Source organism: Tenrec ecaudatus, chromosome 17 (assembly GCF_050624435.1).
Source record: "Tenrec ecaudatus isolate mTenEca1 chromosome 17, mTenEca1.hap1, whole genome shotgun sequence".
Lineage (NCBI taxonomy): Eukaryota > Metazoa > Chordata > Mammalia > Afrosoricida > Tenrecidae > Tenrec > Tenrec ecaudatus.
This window is the reverse complement of record NC_134546.1, coordinates 54736817-54753377: the sequence shown is the minus strand read 5'-3', so window position 1 is coordinate 54753377 and position 16561 is coordinate 54736817. Positions and strand designations below refer to the sequence as shown.

At 57.8% G+C, this 16561-nt stretch overlaps 2 protein-coding genes across 5 annotated transcripts in view; both read right to left on the bottom strand.

Moving 5' to 3' along the window:
* Nucleotides 1-245: 245 nt before the first annotated feature.
* Nucleotides 246-12791, bottom strand: MAN2C1 (mannosidase alpha class 2C member 1). 2 transcript variants are annotated; one of them, XM_075536136.1, is made up of 26 exons: nt 12659-12791; nt 12300-12425; nt 11816-11939; nt 8151-8221; nt 6227-6404; nt 5782-5971; nt 4965-5071; nt 4733-4843; nt 4498-4590; nt 4273-4389; nt 4081-4176; nt 3854-3999; nt 3460-3583; nt 3099-3220; nt 2924-3009; nt 2686-2841; nt 2507-2613; nt 2266-2360; nt 1961-2065; nt 1716-1872; nt 1480-1623; nt 1140-1249; nt 966-1045; nt 733-881; nt 532-641; nt 246-444 (listed from the first exon to the last, which is right to left on the bottom strand). In XM_075536136.1, the coding sequence occupies exons 1-26, from the start codon at nt 12754-12756 to the stop codon at nt 318-320; spliced, it is 3129 nt and encodes a 1042-aa protein (XP_075392251.1). In that variant the 5' UTR covers nt 12757-12791; the 3' UTR covers nt 246-317. The 2 variants fall into 2 exon arrangements, with proteins under 2 accessions (XP_075392251.1, XP_075392250.1); XM_075536135.1 differs by having other exon boundaries at nt 733-1045.
* Nucleotides 12792-14072: 1281 nt separating this feature from the next.
* Nucleotides 14073-16561, bottom strand: part of SIN3A (SIN3 transcription regulator family member A) — a 64346-nt gene continuing 61857 nt past the window's right edge. For all 3 annotated transcript variants that reach the window (XM_075535999.1, XM_075536000.1, XM_075536001.1), the window contains exon 21: nt 14073-15928. In XM_075535999.1, the coding sequence (XP_075392114.1) occupies nt 15698-15928 (231 nt within the window). In that variant the 3' untranslated portion in view covers nt 14073-15697. The remainder of the gene's footprint in view (nt 15929-16561) is intronic.

The window sequence follows — 16561 nt, the reverse complement described above, 5'->3', positions numbered from 1 at the left end:
TCCTCAGTGTCCACACCCCTGACTAGTGGGCCTGGGCAGGACCCACCTTCCTGGCCTCTTCCCTGCTCCCAACACTGGTGCGGCACTGCCTCTCCTGGTCCTGTAACCCGTCGTCACTGCAGACCTGCAATCTCTCCCGGGGCTACAACCCCGAAACTGCCTTCCCAGCCACACCTTAGCCATGTCCCCACCCTTCACGCTAGGGCCAAGTCCTTCTCCTTCAAACTCCAGGACGGTCCAGGGCATGGGGCTGCCAGCAGGGCCGTGGCGGCAGGTTTATTGTAGGGGCACAGAGGGGTAGGTCTCCCTCCTGGGGCTCAGTCCGTGGGGGGCTGCAGCACCAGCAGCAGGGACTGCACTTGGAAGGGAGAAAAGGTGAGCTTCAGGCGGTTGTTGCTCAGGGGCAGGTGACCGGCTGGGTCTCGCTTCTCCAGGAGGTCGCAGCTGGAGAACAGGAGGGGCTATGAGGCCGCCCTTGCCCTCTCCAAGAGCCAGCCTCCAGCCCCCCTCCTTGGTCGGTGCCCCACTCACAGGACGGCCTCCTGAACTGGCAGCGACGTCTGCAGCCAGCAGTCCACGTGGCTGCCATGCGCCTCGTACAGCCTCAGCACCAGCGTGCGGCTCAGGGGCGTGGCCTCAGCCTGGGGTGGGTGGGGAAAAGGCTGTGATGGGCGGGGCCGAGGCGTGCGTGTACAGGCCCCGCCCCCTCCCCACCGCAGCCCCGCCCCGTGCCTGCTTGACGGTCTCCAGGATGACCGCTGGAGTGGACAGCGAGAAGGCGCTCCAGGGGCCCGCCGGGGCAGGTCCCGGGGCTGGCAGCGCCAGCAGGGGGAAGTTGAGGTTGTAGGCAGCTTGGATGACGCCCGCATCCTGGAAGGAGCCTGGGGTGCGACCAGAAAATGGGGGTCGGGCGGTGCGGCTGCTGGGGCTCCGAGGCCCGCCCGCATACACGGTCCCGCACTCACCCTTGTGCGGCATCAAGGCGTAGGTGAACTCGTGGCGTCCCATGTCAGCCGTGGCGTCGGGGGCTTTCGGGGCTCTCAAGCTGGGGCGGCGGGTGGGGGTGGGCACAGGTTGGAGCGGCTGGGGCGCGGGTGGGGAGCAGCCAGCCCGGGTGTCGGGGAGGGGCCCCCACTCACAGCGAGAGGCTGAGGATGTTGCCGCGCACCGAGGCGCCGTACTTGGAGTCGTTGAGCAGCGCCAGCCCGAAGCCGCACTCAGACAGGTCCATCCAGCGGTGGGCCCACACCTGGCGGGCAGAACCCCCCACCCACCCCCGTGCTGTCAAAGCCAGTGTCCTTCAGCCTCTCACTGTGGCCGGGCGAACGAGGAGGGCCCTCTCCCGGCATTCTGCTTCTGTGGAACGGGGATTGACCGGGCACACCCATCACAGAGCCCGAGTATTAAAAAGTCCGTGTGAGCCCTGTCGGTCCCTCCTCCTCCCCACCATCACCACCCACACAGTCCGGCCAGGCACACCTCAAAGCGAGCCCAGTCCCAGGAGGTGTTGTAGTGGGTGGGCCTCTGCAGGTGTCCAAACTGGATCTCATAGGTGGCCTGTGGGCTGCGCACACGGGCAGGGAACTCCACCTTCAGGAACTTGTGGGTCTCCTGCCAGTGCACCTGCAGGTGGGGGAGGGTGGGGACCTGTGAAGCCTGGTGCCCTCCACCTCCCACCAGTCACCTGAAGAACCTGCCCCCTGCCCAGCTGCTACCTCCGTGTGGAAGCGAACATAGGGGCACCCGATGTCCAGCACCACCTCCTGGCTGAGCCGGCTATGGGGGCTGAGCTGTAGCAGGAACCAGGCACTGCCCTGCAGGCCCCCCTCTGTGCCCACTGCCAGGGTCCCCGGCTGGCCCAGCACGGGCTTCCTGTGGGACATGGTGGGAGGTGCTGAGTCAGGGAGGGCTGGGAGTCCTGGTCGCCTGTGGGCCTCCACCCCTGCTTCCCAGCCCGCACCGTGTCTCCAGGTGGTAGTCCATGACGTCCCACGCATCCCAGTACAGGGGCACATCGTCAAAGAGCACAAACTGGTTCCCCACGGCACCCTCAGCGATGGCCTCCCTGGAAGGAAACAGGGACTGGCTTACCCCTGGCTGACCTGGCTCTACCTGAGCCAGGGGCAGAGCAGAGCGCTCCCTGATCAGCCTGCCCTCTATGCTTGGGGCCTAGCCGGGGGCCCACCGCTGTGGGCAGGGTTGTGGCCAGGAGATGGAGGCGGAGTCTGCCCAGCACTGGGAAGGGCAGGGAAGGCTGGTACCTACCTGCCAGAGGCTAGCAGGACCAGGGACGTCAGGCGGCCAGTTGGGTCCAGCCTCACTCGGATGATGCCGTTGTCCAGAGTCACGGAACCATCCGTCTTGATGGAAAAGGCGGAGACTGAGCCTGCAGGAGCTTCTCACAACCAGCCCAGCCCACCTTTCCTACAGGCTGGGGCTCAAAGGCCCATGTCACTGGGGAGCAGACAGGCCAGTCCCCACCTAATGGGGTCCAGCCGGGACTCACCTCCTGCACTACGACCACAGGCTGCTGGGGCAGCTGGGGCAGCAGGGGGTGCTCAGAAGTAGGAGTGGGAGCAGGAGCAAAGCCCATGCTGGGCACCGTCACCAGCGCTGGAGGGGAGACCGGGGTCAGTGCAGCCGCCTGGACCTTCCTGGATTCCCCACCTTCCTACCCCCTCCTACCTAGGCTGTGGGCCCCACCAGACCGGGGCAGGGCCAGCACTTCAGTTCGAGTCCAGGGCAGGGTGTTGACAAGGAGGAGGCCCTCGGGACCTGGCTCCCCGGCACACAGGGCTGCCGTGGCAGCGCTCAGCAGGCTGTTGCCCTGGGAGCGGATGTCTGCGGAGAGACTGGCTGGTCAGGGGCCAGGCTGTGGGTCTGGTATGATCTCCTAGCGTTCCCCCGACCCGCCCAGACTCACCTTGGTAGTGGCTCATGGCATCTTCCACCACCAGCTGGATGCAGCTTCCAGGCACCACGTCATGGAACTGGTTCAGCAGCAGGAGCCTGCAGAGGCGAGGGCAGGGGGGCAGCACAGAGGTCCAGGAAAGGTGGCCCGTGGGGCGGCTGGGCAGGGCAGGGCTGGGCGCACAGACCTCCAGAGGCGCCGCAGCTGCTTGGCAGGGTATGGGAAGTGTGTGCTGTGGGCCAGGGCCAGGCTGCTCAGCAGCTCCACGTCATGCAGGATCCTCTCGCACTCCCGATTCCCCTTCTTGACCTGGGAAAGCGGGGAGAGGCCAGTCTGGGGTCACCTCCCAATAGCCAACATGGCTTCCCGGAGCTTCCTGGAAAAAGCCTCTGGGGGTGAACTCAAGGCCCCTCAGCCCCGGCTCCTGAAGCCCAGGGTATACAAGCTTCTTCCCCAGCTCCATCTACACCCCATGTCCTCGCCTCCTGCTCTGAGCCCCTGACGACCATGGCCCACCCCGTGTCCAGCTGGCTGGGGCCTGCCCTGACCTGCGCGTGGGTGGTGTATGTGCCATTGTGCAGCTCCAAGAAGAGCTCCCCGACCCACGTGCACAGCTGGCCCGCGTCGCTCTCCAGCGCCGAGAAGAGCCGGTCCGGAGAAGACAGCTGTACTCTGAAGAGGCATGGGCCTGCTCTCCCTCAGCGCACACCCGCAACCCGGCCCCGCAGAGAGGAGCTCCCAGGTCTGGGCCCCTGGGTGGCAGGGGCTTTCTCCAGGGCTCATGCCCCTGCCCCCCCACCTTCAGCTTTGGCTCCCACGCCAACCCAGGTGGAAGTTTGGAGGCCCAGATGTGGGGCAGGACTTGGTCCCATGGGAGGGTTGTTATCGGTCTGTGAGCAGGACCCGAGGGGCAGCCCGTGCAAGCTGCTGGTCCAGGCTGACCTGGGAAGCCCGTCTGTGTTGCACAGGCGCTCCAAGCGGTCCACCATGGTCTGCGTGGGGCCACCACCCCCGTCCCCAAAGCCGAAGAGGAAGGCACTGTGGTTAGTCCGCCCCTTGTCCCGGTTGTTGCGCACTGTCTTTAGCACCTGGTCAGGTAGAGGCAGGCCAGTGTAGTCAGCCCAGGACGGACACAGCCCTCTTCAACCTGGTCACTGGCTGCCCCTTACCTCCTCCACACTGCCCTGCATCCCGTAGGAGTCGCCTGGTGGGAAGTGGGCCAGCACACGGGAGCCGTCCAGCCCCTCCCAAAAGAAGGTGTGGTGCTGCCCGGGCAGGGAGGACAGAGGCCAGGGTCAGAGCTGGCCCTTCCTGACTCCGTCCCGCCCCTGCCCATGGGGACCCAGGCCATGCCTGCGCACCGGGAAGGTGTTCACCAGGTTCCAGCTCAGCTTCTGCGTCAGGAAGCGCCTGATGCCACAGCCACGCATGATCTGGGGGAGCTGCGCTGAGTAGCCAAACGTGTCTGGCAGCCAGAACTGTGGGGAGAGGGGCTCTGGGGGACGGGAGCAGGGCTCGGGGACAGGGGGCGGGGGACAGCTTCCTTCAGCCCCTCTGCACGCCACTGCGCCCACACGCAGGCCTACCTCAGAGCACAGCTTCCCAAACTCCTGCAGAAAGAAGTTCTGGCCTTGTAGGAACTGCCTCACCATGGCTTCTCCGCTGGGCAGGTTCCCGTCCTGGCGGCACAGGTGAGAGAAGCAGATCCTTCCTGCCCCACTGTCTGTTCGCCCCGTCAGCAGATTTCCGTGCGGAACCCCCACCCCCTTGGTGCCCCGGACCCCAGGGGCTGCTGAGGGGAGAACAAGGAGCAGCACTCACCATCTCCACCCAGGTGCCCCCCACGGGCACAAACTGGCCCCGGCAGGCGCACTCCTGCAGCCGGGTGTACAGGCCAGGGTAGTGGCTCTTCACCCACTCGAGCTGCTGCGCCTGTGGGCCAGAGGGAGCCAGTGCTGGGGCAGGATGGGTGGCCTGCTCAGCCTCTGGGGGCCTCGAGAGGCTGAGAGTGAGGAGCGATCCGGGATCCGGGTCCCAGGCCGAGCCGGCTGACCTGGGAGCAAGCGAAGACGAAGGCGGGGTTCTGCTCCATGAGCTGCACCGCGGTCACCCAGCTGCGGGCACACTTCCGCACGGTCTCCTTGAAGGGCCAGAGCCAGGCTAGACAAGGGCAGGGTGGGGAGCACAGGAAGGCCCCGAGCTCTCAGAGTTCTAGCCTCACCCCTGTTCCTTCAGGCACCCAAGCCAGCCCTGGATCTGCTGTGCCAGGGTCTCATGCGCTGCACAGACTGGTGGCATCGTCCAGAGCTGTTACCTCAACCCCCTCCTATAATGGGAGATGAGGACGGGGATGGGGGTGCAGGGCTACCAGCTCAACATTACAGCTTAGGAAAGGGAGGCCCAGGCACCCCCAGAGAAGACCCTGTGAGGTCGCAGGAATGTAACCCCCACTGCCTGCATATTGATGAATTGTCCAGAGACCGGGGCAGCTGCACGGGCCAGTCATCCTGCGGTCTCTCTGGACCCCTCAGCCAGCCTCCTCCTGGCCTGGCCATGCCAGCCAACTCCCCGTCTTGGCAGAGAAAGCTCTTGGGCTCAGAATCAGCGCCATGGGGAGCTTGTTAAACATGTGCATTTCCCTTGACACTCAGATACATGCTCATTAGATCAAAACCGAACTCTTGATCCCCGCCGCACTGGAGATCGCCCCATCTCAATGAACCCCACAAGACTCCGCCTTTAAAAGGCTCTCTGGCATCACCCATCCTCCACCACCCACTGCGGCCGCCTGACTTCCCTTCAGATCTGCCTGGCAAGGGGTCTCATGAATGTCAGAGCTTGTTGCCAGTGTCCACAGCCCGAGGCCCTACCCGTATCAATGTGGCAGTGTCCGATGGCATGGATAGTGTGCTGGCTGTCACCTCCACGCTGCCCAAAGAACCTGGAGGCCAGGGCCTCGGCAGCTGGGAAGGTCTCGGGCCGGGCAGGGTCGCACATGTTCACCATCTGGTTGGCCGTGTGCAGGGCCTGGAAGCTGCGCTGATCGTCTTGCCCGAGGCCCTGTGGTGGGGTTCCACCTTTACTCCCCACTCCTACACCTTTGAGCTGCTGGGGCTTTGGAAATCAGGCCCCAGCTGATCTCCCTTCTGGGGGTTCTTAGCCTTTGCTCCCATTGGTCTCCCCTCTCCCGGCCCTGCTCTCTGCGCGTAGGGAAACCTTTCCACACTGGGACAGGCAGGAAGAACTTTCCAGTCTGGATTCTCAGAGTCCTAGAACGGGGCTCTAGGTGCTGGGGGTGGGGGTGAGGCCTGGTACCTTGGCGATCCCCAGCAGCAGCTCCAGGTCCAGCAGGAGCCTGTAGACGCCCCGGTGGAACACAGCCAGCTCCGCCTGCGTCAGCTCAAACATCTTCTCGGGGTCCGGGGCTGCAATCATGCTCCCCTTGCCGGCCCCCAGGAGCCCATTGCAGGCCACTTCCACATAGAGGGTGAGGCTACAAGGGTGAGAGGTGGCCTGAGGTGACAAGGGACCAGCCAAGACCCTGGGGGCTGCAGGAGAGCGAGCCGCTGACCGTTGGAGAAGGGCATGTGTGAGAGGCCAGAAGGTCAGTGGACCAACTGTGGTGGAAAGGCCAGACCAAACCCACGTCCTGCTGGGAGTCCCACCTTAGACGTCAGGGACAATCAATAGCCACGTTTCGAACTGCTGACCTGCCCTGCCCTGTTTAGCCTTTTGTTGACTTGGCACAGCAAAGTCTGGTAGCACAGCAGAGTGTCGTGGTTGGCACACACCACAGGAGAAAGGCGGGGGCAGCCTGGGAGACCTGGGCCAGTTCTCCTCGGTCCTGTAGGCTCACTGAGTCAGAGTCCACTGGCAGCGGTTCTTGTGGCCTTTGAAACTTCCTGTGTCCTCAAGGTGTGTTTGGACTACCCACCCAATGGACACTAGGGCTCAGACCCACCAGCCACTGCGGGCAGGCAGCGTAGGGTTTATGCTTGATGTGCTCAAGGGCACAGGCAGAAGCATGACTTCTTTAGTGAAGGTCCCCACCACACACACACACACCCCACACCCCCACGCCTCTCCTCAGGGTGCTGAGGCCCAAATGAAGCGCCCAGCATTCTCCTCCGTTCCACAGAGACGTGCGTGTCTCCTCCTGTCAGGGCCACGCTGTCTACCACCGTGCTCTCAGGGGCTAGGGGCACTCGACCATGCAATGACCATGAGGGCCTTTTGTGGTGTGGCCAGTTAATAAAGAATGACCCAGCCAGGATGGGAAGTATGAAGGAAACACCATTTCAACCAGTGAAATCCAGGCACGGAAGAAACCCCGCCAGGCTGGAGGCCGGTGTTCACGATGGCCATCCACTGTGGGTGGGATAAGGGGAGCGACTTTCTCTGCACTCTTCTGCATTGACCACAAGCAGGCAGACGACCTTTTCCTGGTGGGCCGGGTGCAAGAAGGTGGGGGCAGAGACTGGTAGGATTCAGCTGGGAGTGCTAGCTAATAGGATTGTGTGACTGTCACAAAACGAGCCACCTCGGAGGCCGGAAGGGGGATCACACTACGCATGAGCGACGAGCCAGCAGTGGAGTGCATGCTTTGGACACAAGATTCCGATGCACTGAGCCTCCTTGGTCCAGGAGACGGTGGGGACACCAGTGACAGAGCAGTGGGGTGGGGGCAGCGGCATTAGAACCAGGAGCAGGGGCAGCGCACTTCATGCCCAAGGAGCAGGGAAAGCCGAGTGCCTTTGGGCAGGATAGTGCCTTGCAGCAGCGTCGGGTGCCTCTAGGAACTAAATGGTGTGTGGAGGCGTAGCGGCTGGATTTGCTGACCCCTGGGCTAGAGCTGAGTGCCTCCAGGCTCAAGCTGATTGCTGCGTGGAGTGTCCTTTGGGCATGTATTGGCAGCCCTAAAAGAGCTGTCAACATTGCCCACACAGGGCAGAGCCAAAGGTCAGAGCAGGGCCCGCCTGCGGCACAGCAGAGGCTGTTGGGCCTGAGTGTCTGTCATCTGTGAATTTCTGTTGGCGAGCAGCGGGCACTGTGCACGCGAGGCCACAGCAAGGAACCCTCATGGGGAAGTAGAGTGAGGTGGGCGGGGCATTGGTGCTGCAGCTGCAGGGAGGGGAGTGTCTGACCTCGGCCTCCCAGGACTGGGCAAACTAGATGCGCTGGAGGGGTGAGCGAGTGGGGTCTCTGAGATCTGGCCCACAGGACACAGGGGATCACTCACCTCCGGGGGTCTCCTTCCCCAAGCTTGTCAGTCAGGACATAGCTGGTCTTCTCCCCCTCTTTGGTCAAACCCTGGTGGAGTGGAGGAGGGTCTTGGCATGAGATGCACCCTCAGTCCGAGGAGGCCAGTTCCTTCCACCCAGTTCCAGTTTTGGGTGTCTCCACCCTCAACCACCACCAGCACCACCACCAAGGAAGAGCCAAGACTGACAAATCAGGAAACAATTGAGTTGATGGCGGTGGGTTTGGGTAGCAGATGCCCTCTGTTGGCAGTCAATGCCACGCTGACCACATGACACCTGTTTGCACCAGTTTAAAAAAAACACACAAAAAATCTTCTGCTGTTTATGGAGGTCTAGACAAAGACATGTACATGCAAATATATATAGGAGGATGGGGAAATAGATCGATGTGTCTATATTTATAGGTTAAGTATTAAGGTGGCGGAAGGATCTTGGGCCTCTACTCAAGCACTCCCTCAATGCATGAATACCTTCTTTTATTAAATTGGAACTCTATGATGCTCACTCTCCCGACACAACGGCTGGAGCCAAAGTGGGTGAACAAGTACATGTGGTGAAGAAAGCTGATGGTGCCCGGCTATCAAAAGAGATAGTGACTGGGGTCTTAAAGGCTTGAAGATAAACAAGTGGCCATCTAGCTCAGAAGCAACAAAGTCCACATGGAAGAACACACCAGCTTGTGTGATCGAGTGGTCCCGAAGGGATCAGTTACCAGGCATCAAAGAACAAAAAATCATATCATTGACTGCACACCTCCATGATAGGATCGCTGAAGACAAACGGGTGCATAAGCAAATGTGGCGAAGAAAGCTGATGGTGCCCGGCTATCAAAAGAGATAGTGTCTGGGGTCTTAAAGGCTTGAAGGTGAACAAGCGGCCATCTAGCTCAGAAGCAAAAAAGCCCACATGGAAGAAGCACACCGGCCAGTGCGATCACAAGGTGCCAAAGGGACCAGGTATAAGGCATCATGCAAAAAAAAAAAAAAAGATATGTGTGTGTATACACACACACACACACACACACACACACACATATATATATACCATAGTGAATGAAGGGGGAAGTGCAGAGTGGAGACCCAAGGCCCAAGTGTCGGCCAATGGAGATCCCCTCACAGAGGGGTTCAGGAGAGGAGATGGGTTAATTAGGGTGTGAGGTAGTACCGATGAAGAACACAGCTTTCCCCCAGATCCTGGATGCTTCCTCCCCCCAACTACCATGATCCGAATTCTACCTTGCAGGGCTGGATAGGGCAGAGGCTGTACACTGGTACATATGAGGGCTGGAGGCACAGGGAATCCAGGGTGGATGATACCTTCAGGACCAAGGGTGTGAGGGGCGATGCTGGGAGAGTGGAGGGTGAGTGGGTTGGAAAGGGGGAACTGATTACAAGGATCCACATGTGACCTCCTCCCTGGGAGAGGGATGGCAGGGAAGGGGGGGAAGGGAGACTCCGGATAGGGCAAGATATGACAAAATAACGATGTATAAATTACCAAGGGCACATGAGGGAGGGGGAAACGGGGAGGGAGGGAGGGAAAAAAAAGAGGACCTGATGCAAAGGGCTTAAGTGGAGAGCAAATGCTTTGAGAATGTTTGGGGCAAAGAATGTATGGATGTGCTTTATACAATTGATGTATGTATATGTATGGATTGTGATAAGAGTTGTATGAGTCCCTAATAAAATGTAAAAAAAGAAAAGAGGAGAAAAAAAAAGATAATTATTAGGGCAAAGAATGTACAGGTGTGCTTTATACAATTGATGTATGTATATGTATGGACTGTGATAAAAGTTGTATGAGCCCCTAATAAATTGTTTTTTAAAAAAAGCCTCTGCTGATCTTATTGGGTGTCCTGGGTAGGGTCTAGATTCCAGTATGCGGCTCCCCAAGTGTCCGCACTCTTAGGTAAGGAGCTCAAAGGCAGCTGCATGAGTGCAGGGCCGGGCTTGCCTCACTCTCAAGACACCTGCTGGACGCGGAGGACTCTGCCTCCTTTCAGCACAAGAACCCAAGCCGTAAGCCTTAAGTGGTGAGAAAGTTAAGCTTGAAGGTTGGTCTAGCAGGGGATGGCAGCTGTATGGATCTGGGCAAGTCAACTGTCCTCATACACTTTTCCTTAATCCGTACATTGACTTAAAAAGACTGCCAGGTTCTCACGATTAAGCTACACATGGTTGGCAGTATGCACAAGGCGTAATGCTTCTATCTAGGGCAGTGGTTCTCAGCCTTCCTCACGCCGCGACCCTTTCATACCTCATCTTGTGGTACGCCCCCCCCCCCCAACCACAAAGTTATTTTCGTTGCTACTGTCATTTGGCTACTGCTAGGAAACCTCAAGCAAATCTCTGATAGGCAGGTTGTATTTTCATTGTTACAAATTGAGCATAAGGAAAGCATAGTGATGAGTCACAAAACCAACATGTCATTCTATGTTGTGAACTATTTATTTCTAGCGACAAATAAATGAACTGTTGTCTTGAAGCGTGGTGCAGCGTGGGTCAGTTTTCACGTGGGGTGCTTGTACGTGCACGTGCCTGCATGCAGGCAGGCCTGCCTGGAGATGCATAGAGGAACGGTGTCTGGGTTCCTAAGACCATCGGAAATATGTTTTCCGATGGTCTTAGGAGACTCCTGTGAAAGGGTCGTTTGACCCCCAAAGGGGTCGTGACCCACAGGTAGAAAACCGCTGATCTAGGGAATGGGGAGATTTAATTAAGGGAAAAGTCCAAAATCAAACTCACTGCCATTGGGCTGGTTTGGATTCACAGTAACTCTCTGGACAGGGTCGAGCCGCCTCTACGGGTTTGAGGCTGCAAATCTTTGCTCCACAAACCCCAACTCACTGCCATCAAGGGATTTCAACTCGTGGGGACCCTATAGGGCAGAGTAGAACTGCCCCTGTGGGTTTCTGAGGAGCGGAAAGCCTAGCCTTTCTTTCTCCGGTGGACCACCTGATGGTTTACACCTGCGGGCTTTGTGGTTAAAGCCCAGCTCGTCATCACTACGCTGGAGTTTCATATTTCTCCTGCAGAGCGGTTGGTGGGTTCGAACTGCCGAGCTTGCAGCTAGCAACTCAACGGTAACCCACTATGCCACCAGGGATCCTTACATTAAGAGGAAGTCTTAAAAGCTCACTTTATACCAGGCAGGGCTGTGTGAGAAACGTCTCTTATAAGCATGTATTCTAAAAAATAAAATTAAAATAGAAACAAAAAAACAAGTATGTATTTTAAACAAAAGGAAATGCAAATGCAAAAAAAAAGAAGAAGAAGAAAGCTTGTTAAAAGCTAGGAAGTACTATGGCTTGCAGAGTCCCCTGCTTGGCACCTAGGAGCGGCAGATAAACGGAGCTGCTGCAATGATGGATCAGCATTCTTGATGAACAATGGCAGTTAAGTCCGATTGGGAAGGTGGTCGACTTCATGCACTGCTGGTGTGGTAGGAATTAAATCGAGATCGTGGCCGCTCACTCAAGGGCGCTGTGGCAGAACCTGTCCTAGGGGTGCTCAAGCAGCAACTGCCCCAGCCCTGAAATTCGGACACTGCCCACCCAGCAGGCAGGGTCACTCAACTGTGGCTTCTCCAGAGACCGGGGCTAATAAAATGTGGTCCTAGCTGCTCTTAACACAGGGCTCCTCACCTGGACAGGTTCTCCATCACGCCACACCAGGCCTTCGCCATTACTTTCCCAGCGAAGGTGAACTTCCTGCCCCACCCATGCCTCTGGGATGGTCAGCTCCACCTGGAACCAACAGGTCCACCATCTACAAGAGAGCGCGCCAAGACAGGCTTAGAAGCCAAAGCTGTCTCCCCGTCAGGCTGACCCACTTCCTTCGACTTCTGATCTTCTTCAAGGACCTGCATTTTTAAAAGGACCCGGTGCTCTGGGCTCCGGTGCAATGGAGGAGGCAGGGACCTGCGATGGCTCTTTCTAAAGATGTCAGGCGGCCGAGAAGGAAGAAGGGGCTGTTTCCAGAAGAGGGTGCTGCCGTCTCCCGGTGAAGGGCTGGGGCCACAAGCAACGAATGGGGGCGAGTCCTCGTGCTTCCTTGGGGGAAGCAAGCCGCAAGCGGGGCCCTGCCCTGACATGCCCCCGTCCCGCCCACCCTCTGGGCATTACCCACGTGGGTCCGAAGCGCTCGCCGACCTGCGCCGGGCGGAAGTGCTGCTGGATGGCCTGCTGGTAGGGAAGTCGCTCGGGTGTCAGGAAGCAGGAGAGCGCGGCCACGGGGCGGCTGTCCCCGTAGAGCCTGTGCGAGAGGAGCCGGTGAGCGCGCGCGCGCTCGGAGCCGCCGCTTTCCGCCCGCGGGCCGGCCAGCAGTTGAGGCCTCGCGTCCTCGCCATCGGCCGATGCGAGCGCCCCAGGGCGGCCGCGGCACACCCTTCGCCCGCCTTCCGGGGCCGCGGCCCAGTGCCCAGCGGGCACTTTACCCCGCGGCCCCAGTTTGCGTTTCCTCCCCCCGGAAGGGGAGAAGGGGCGCACCTGCCGCGGAGGTTACAGTCGGTGAAATACAGCGGCGACACGAACTTCTCCACCCGCTCCAGCGTGGTGCGCCAGTGCTTCAGCGCCGGCGCCGCCATCGCCCGCCGCGCGCCCCCCGCCCCGGAAGGTCCCCGGCGCGGCCGGCCGCCCGCAGGAAAGGTTCCGGAGGCCGACGAGCGCCGTCCAGCCCGGGCGGCTTTTCTCGCGACACCAACGAACCCCGGAAGCCCAGCAGCTCCCAACTTTGAACTTGGGCGGAGAGGAGGCGGTGGCCGCAAGGTAAAGGCTCCGGCTTCGGGGTTAGTGGGTTGCTCGTTGGCGTTTAACACGGGAAGCTGGGCGTTCAGGCCCCCGACGGTGGGCCTGGGGCCCACCCAGCACTCTGGGGGAGCCTCGCTGCTCCAGCGGGCAAGGGGAACTTCTCCGCCCCCACCGCCCAACCGCAGCCCCGGGGCTGCCAGGGCCGAGTGCTCTCAAGCTAAGCAGACTTTGCAAATAATCTCGGCTTTCTCGATTGCACGTTGCTTTATTGCTCATCACCAGAAACTCTCGGTTTTTGACTTGAGAAGGCACATAGGTCACGGAGTTCGGGATCCCAATAAAAAGCTTTATACCAGCGCGCTGACAAACGCTGGGCAGTACAGTGGTCCACGGGCAGCTTTGATGTTCCTATGGGACTTGCCCGGAGTCCTGCTTACAACCATCAGGAAGACAAACATAGGCACACCACCAGCCCTGGCAATTTTCATGTAAACACCGACCAAACCAAGGGCACGTTTCCAATGCAAACCACTGGGAAGGTGACTCCAGTACAGAATACACAATGTTGCAGGCAACCAACTCTGCTCTAATACAGGCCCGCCCGGTGTAGAGCTTGGAGGCTCAGTCTGGTCGCAGGCTGCAGGAGGGCCCCTTTTGTATTGGTTACATTGGCAGGATGGGGTTCTCTTCCCTGGCCTTGTCACAAGGAGGCCCACTGGTAGGGGTTCTGGCCATGGCACCCCTGGGGAATCACTACTGGTGCGGTCTTGGCCAGCCCCTAACAACTTCCCAGGCCAACATAATTCTAGAAGGCTGAGAGGTGGGCAGGTGAGTCACTGCTGGGAAAATGTGAGACTAGCACTCCTGACTCCATCCCTGTGGGTGACCTCCCACCTGGCCAGGTCTTCTTGCCACCAGACACTCTGGGGTTAGCCTCCTGTCCGCGGTGGGAGCAGAGCGCTCAAGCCTGGAGCAAGCTGCAGCTTTTCAGATACATGACATGGGTGGTGGGGAGGCTTTGCTGGAGAAAGACGTGCACGCAGTCTGCTCCCAGAGTTACGGCTTTGGAAACCCCAGGGGGAAGGAGCGGGGCGGGCATCCTACTCTGTCCATAGGGTCAACTGAGCACTGGAATCAACTTGAAGGCAGTGGGTGTGGTTTGGGATTTTTTAATTAAAAAGCAAACAAAAACACAACACTGTTAGTGACTATACAACTCTGACTCAGGCAATGGTTGCTGGAGAAACGCCCACCAGGGCCCTGGGAAGGGCTCCAGCGGGTCTGTGTGGAGAGTCCAGGCCGACCACATTAGAAACCCTCAGCGCTCGTGTTAGATATCTGCCCGTCTAGATTTACGTAGTTAAAAATAGAGATCTCATTTGCAGTTCGCTAATGAAATGTATCAAATCTCCCATTATAGCACACACCTTTTACACACTTGTTTCAAATACTGGTTTGGTATTTAAGATGTTCACTCCTATTCTGTGATAAGAAAAAATATATAGAAATACAAATTATGTATAGCTCGACAACTTACCCAAATATAAAGGATTTCCCAACAGTTGAACAAAGGGACTGAGGGAGAGGAGTACTAAAATGAAGTATGCCATTTTAAAAATCTGGAATCTCTTGATTTGGGTGAGTCCAAGGAACTGTTAACTACTTAAAGCAAAAATCCTGCCTTGACCCTGGGCTGAGGCGTGGAAGCCCCAGATCCTTGCTTCCCAGTTGTTCTCTGGTGAGGACAAGGGACCTGGGCTGAGCATTCCTTAAGAACCAAGCTTTATTTATTTACATTAAAAAAAAAAAAAGTCGGGGTGAGAGGGACAAAGACAAATTTTACACAAAAGTACTACAACGGTAACTCCCTTTGGTAAAAAGTGTAATAAATGTCTTGTACATGTGTTCATAGGTACTAAATCTGAAGCCACATAGTACTATGGTACACAAGAAGCTAGAGCAGTTATGCTAGCACATCAAAGCATATTTCTTTTAATAAAAAAATCGACAGTATGTACAGTATTTACAAAAAAAAAGTTAAAAGTGTGTGCGTGCACACGCATGTCAGTGTGTAAAGCTGGTGCTGGCACTAGGGCAGACTAGTGGACAAGCAGGTACAAAACAGTTCCACGGGAGCGAAAAAAGGACGACTGATGGGAACTTGTTGAGGTTGAGAACCAGAGATAGAAGGGTGGGCAGCAAAGGATTCATTAGGAACCAAATCCACAAGATAATCAACCTCAAAGCCCAAAATGCAGGTCCCAGATAAAACCTAGTGGGGGAATCTACATTTGAGTGGCGGGGGTGGGATAATAAAAATCCAGTTTTGTTTTGTCTTTCCTATTGGGGGGAATGGGAAGGAGCAGTGACCATCAGTTACAGTCCATCTAAGCCTTAAGTCCTTCCCCAGTCTGTCTTGTAAATGCACTGCCGTCGGCTCCCTCACGGAAGGTCAGGCCACAGGAGACTGCAGTCTTCACTCTGCTGGTGTCTGCGAGCCAGCGGCGGGTCTCTGTGCTGGCTCAGTGCTAGCCTTTCCCTCCAGGGCAGGCAAGTGGCCCACACCCTTGGGAAAAGTTCCAAGTCCAGCGCTACGGTATCCATGTTCCTTATAGGCAGCCTACTGGGTACCAGGTTGCACCAGCCACACACGTCAGGCGGCCATGTCCCAGAGAGGCCCAGTGAGGCTTGAAAGGCATCTTCCTTGTTTCTCCAGCGTGCTTGAGGACACGGGCCCCACACACGCTCCCCCCTCAGGTTTCTGCTCTGGCTCCGCAGTTATGGGGTTTTGAACACTGTGCCGTATTTGACACGATACTTGTTGATGCTCACAAAATGCAGAGTCTCTGTGTCACACGTGGTGGTGCAGGGCACCAGGCCCTCCAGCCCTTCACCCATGAGCCACTTGCTGGTCTCAGCTGCCATTTCCCGGGGAACGTGCTCCTTGGTCCATTGATCTACCCAGGCCTGGAACCGCTGGTGGAGCCGCTTGCTTACCCGCTCATGGGACTGCAGAACAGAAGAAAGAAAAACTTGAGCAAGGAGCCCGGCACAAAGCCCCCTTTTCTGCTAAAGGAGCACAGGGCAGAGGTGGACTCGTCTCGGCTACCATGGGAGTGACAAGAGGCGGTGGAGGTGGCAGGGAAGAATTCGAGGAGATGGAAACTTATCAGCAAAGGGCAACTGAGAGGACACAAGAAGCCTCGGCTGGTGTTACTTCTGTCAGTACAACCAGCCACTTCTAGGTGGGAAAGTGCAGACTCGCAAACAAGAAAAACCGCACCAGCTGCTGCCATGCTGACTCCTGGGAGACCAAGGCTGTCAATCTTCAGTCACGTCCTTCTCACAGGAACTGCTGGTGCGGTCAGAATCATGGCCTTTGGGCTGGCAGCTAAGCACTTTAACCATGGCACCCCCAGGGCTCACTCAAGTGCATGTAAAAGGCATCACCACCCACTCTCCCTTTCCATGTTAGTGCTGCCCTCTGCCCAGCAGAATGCCAGGCCCGACAGATCGTCAATGGATATCGATGTTCCCACCGATACATCCAGTCCATATTGGTGTCCACATATACCAGGGGAGGGGACACAGAGATGATCCGGGTGAGGTTCCATTCCCCCAAAGGACATGAATCTGAAACCC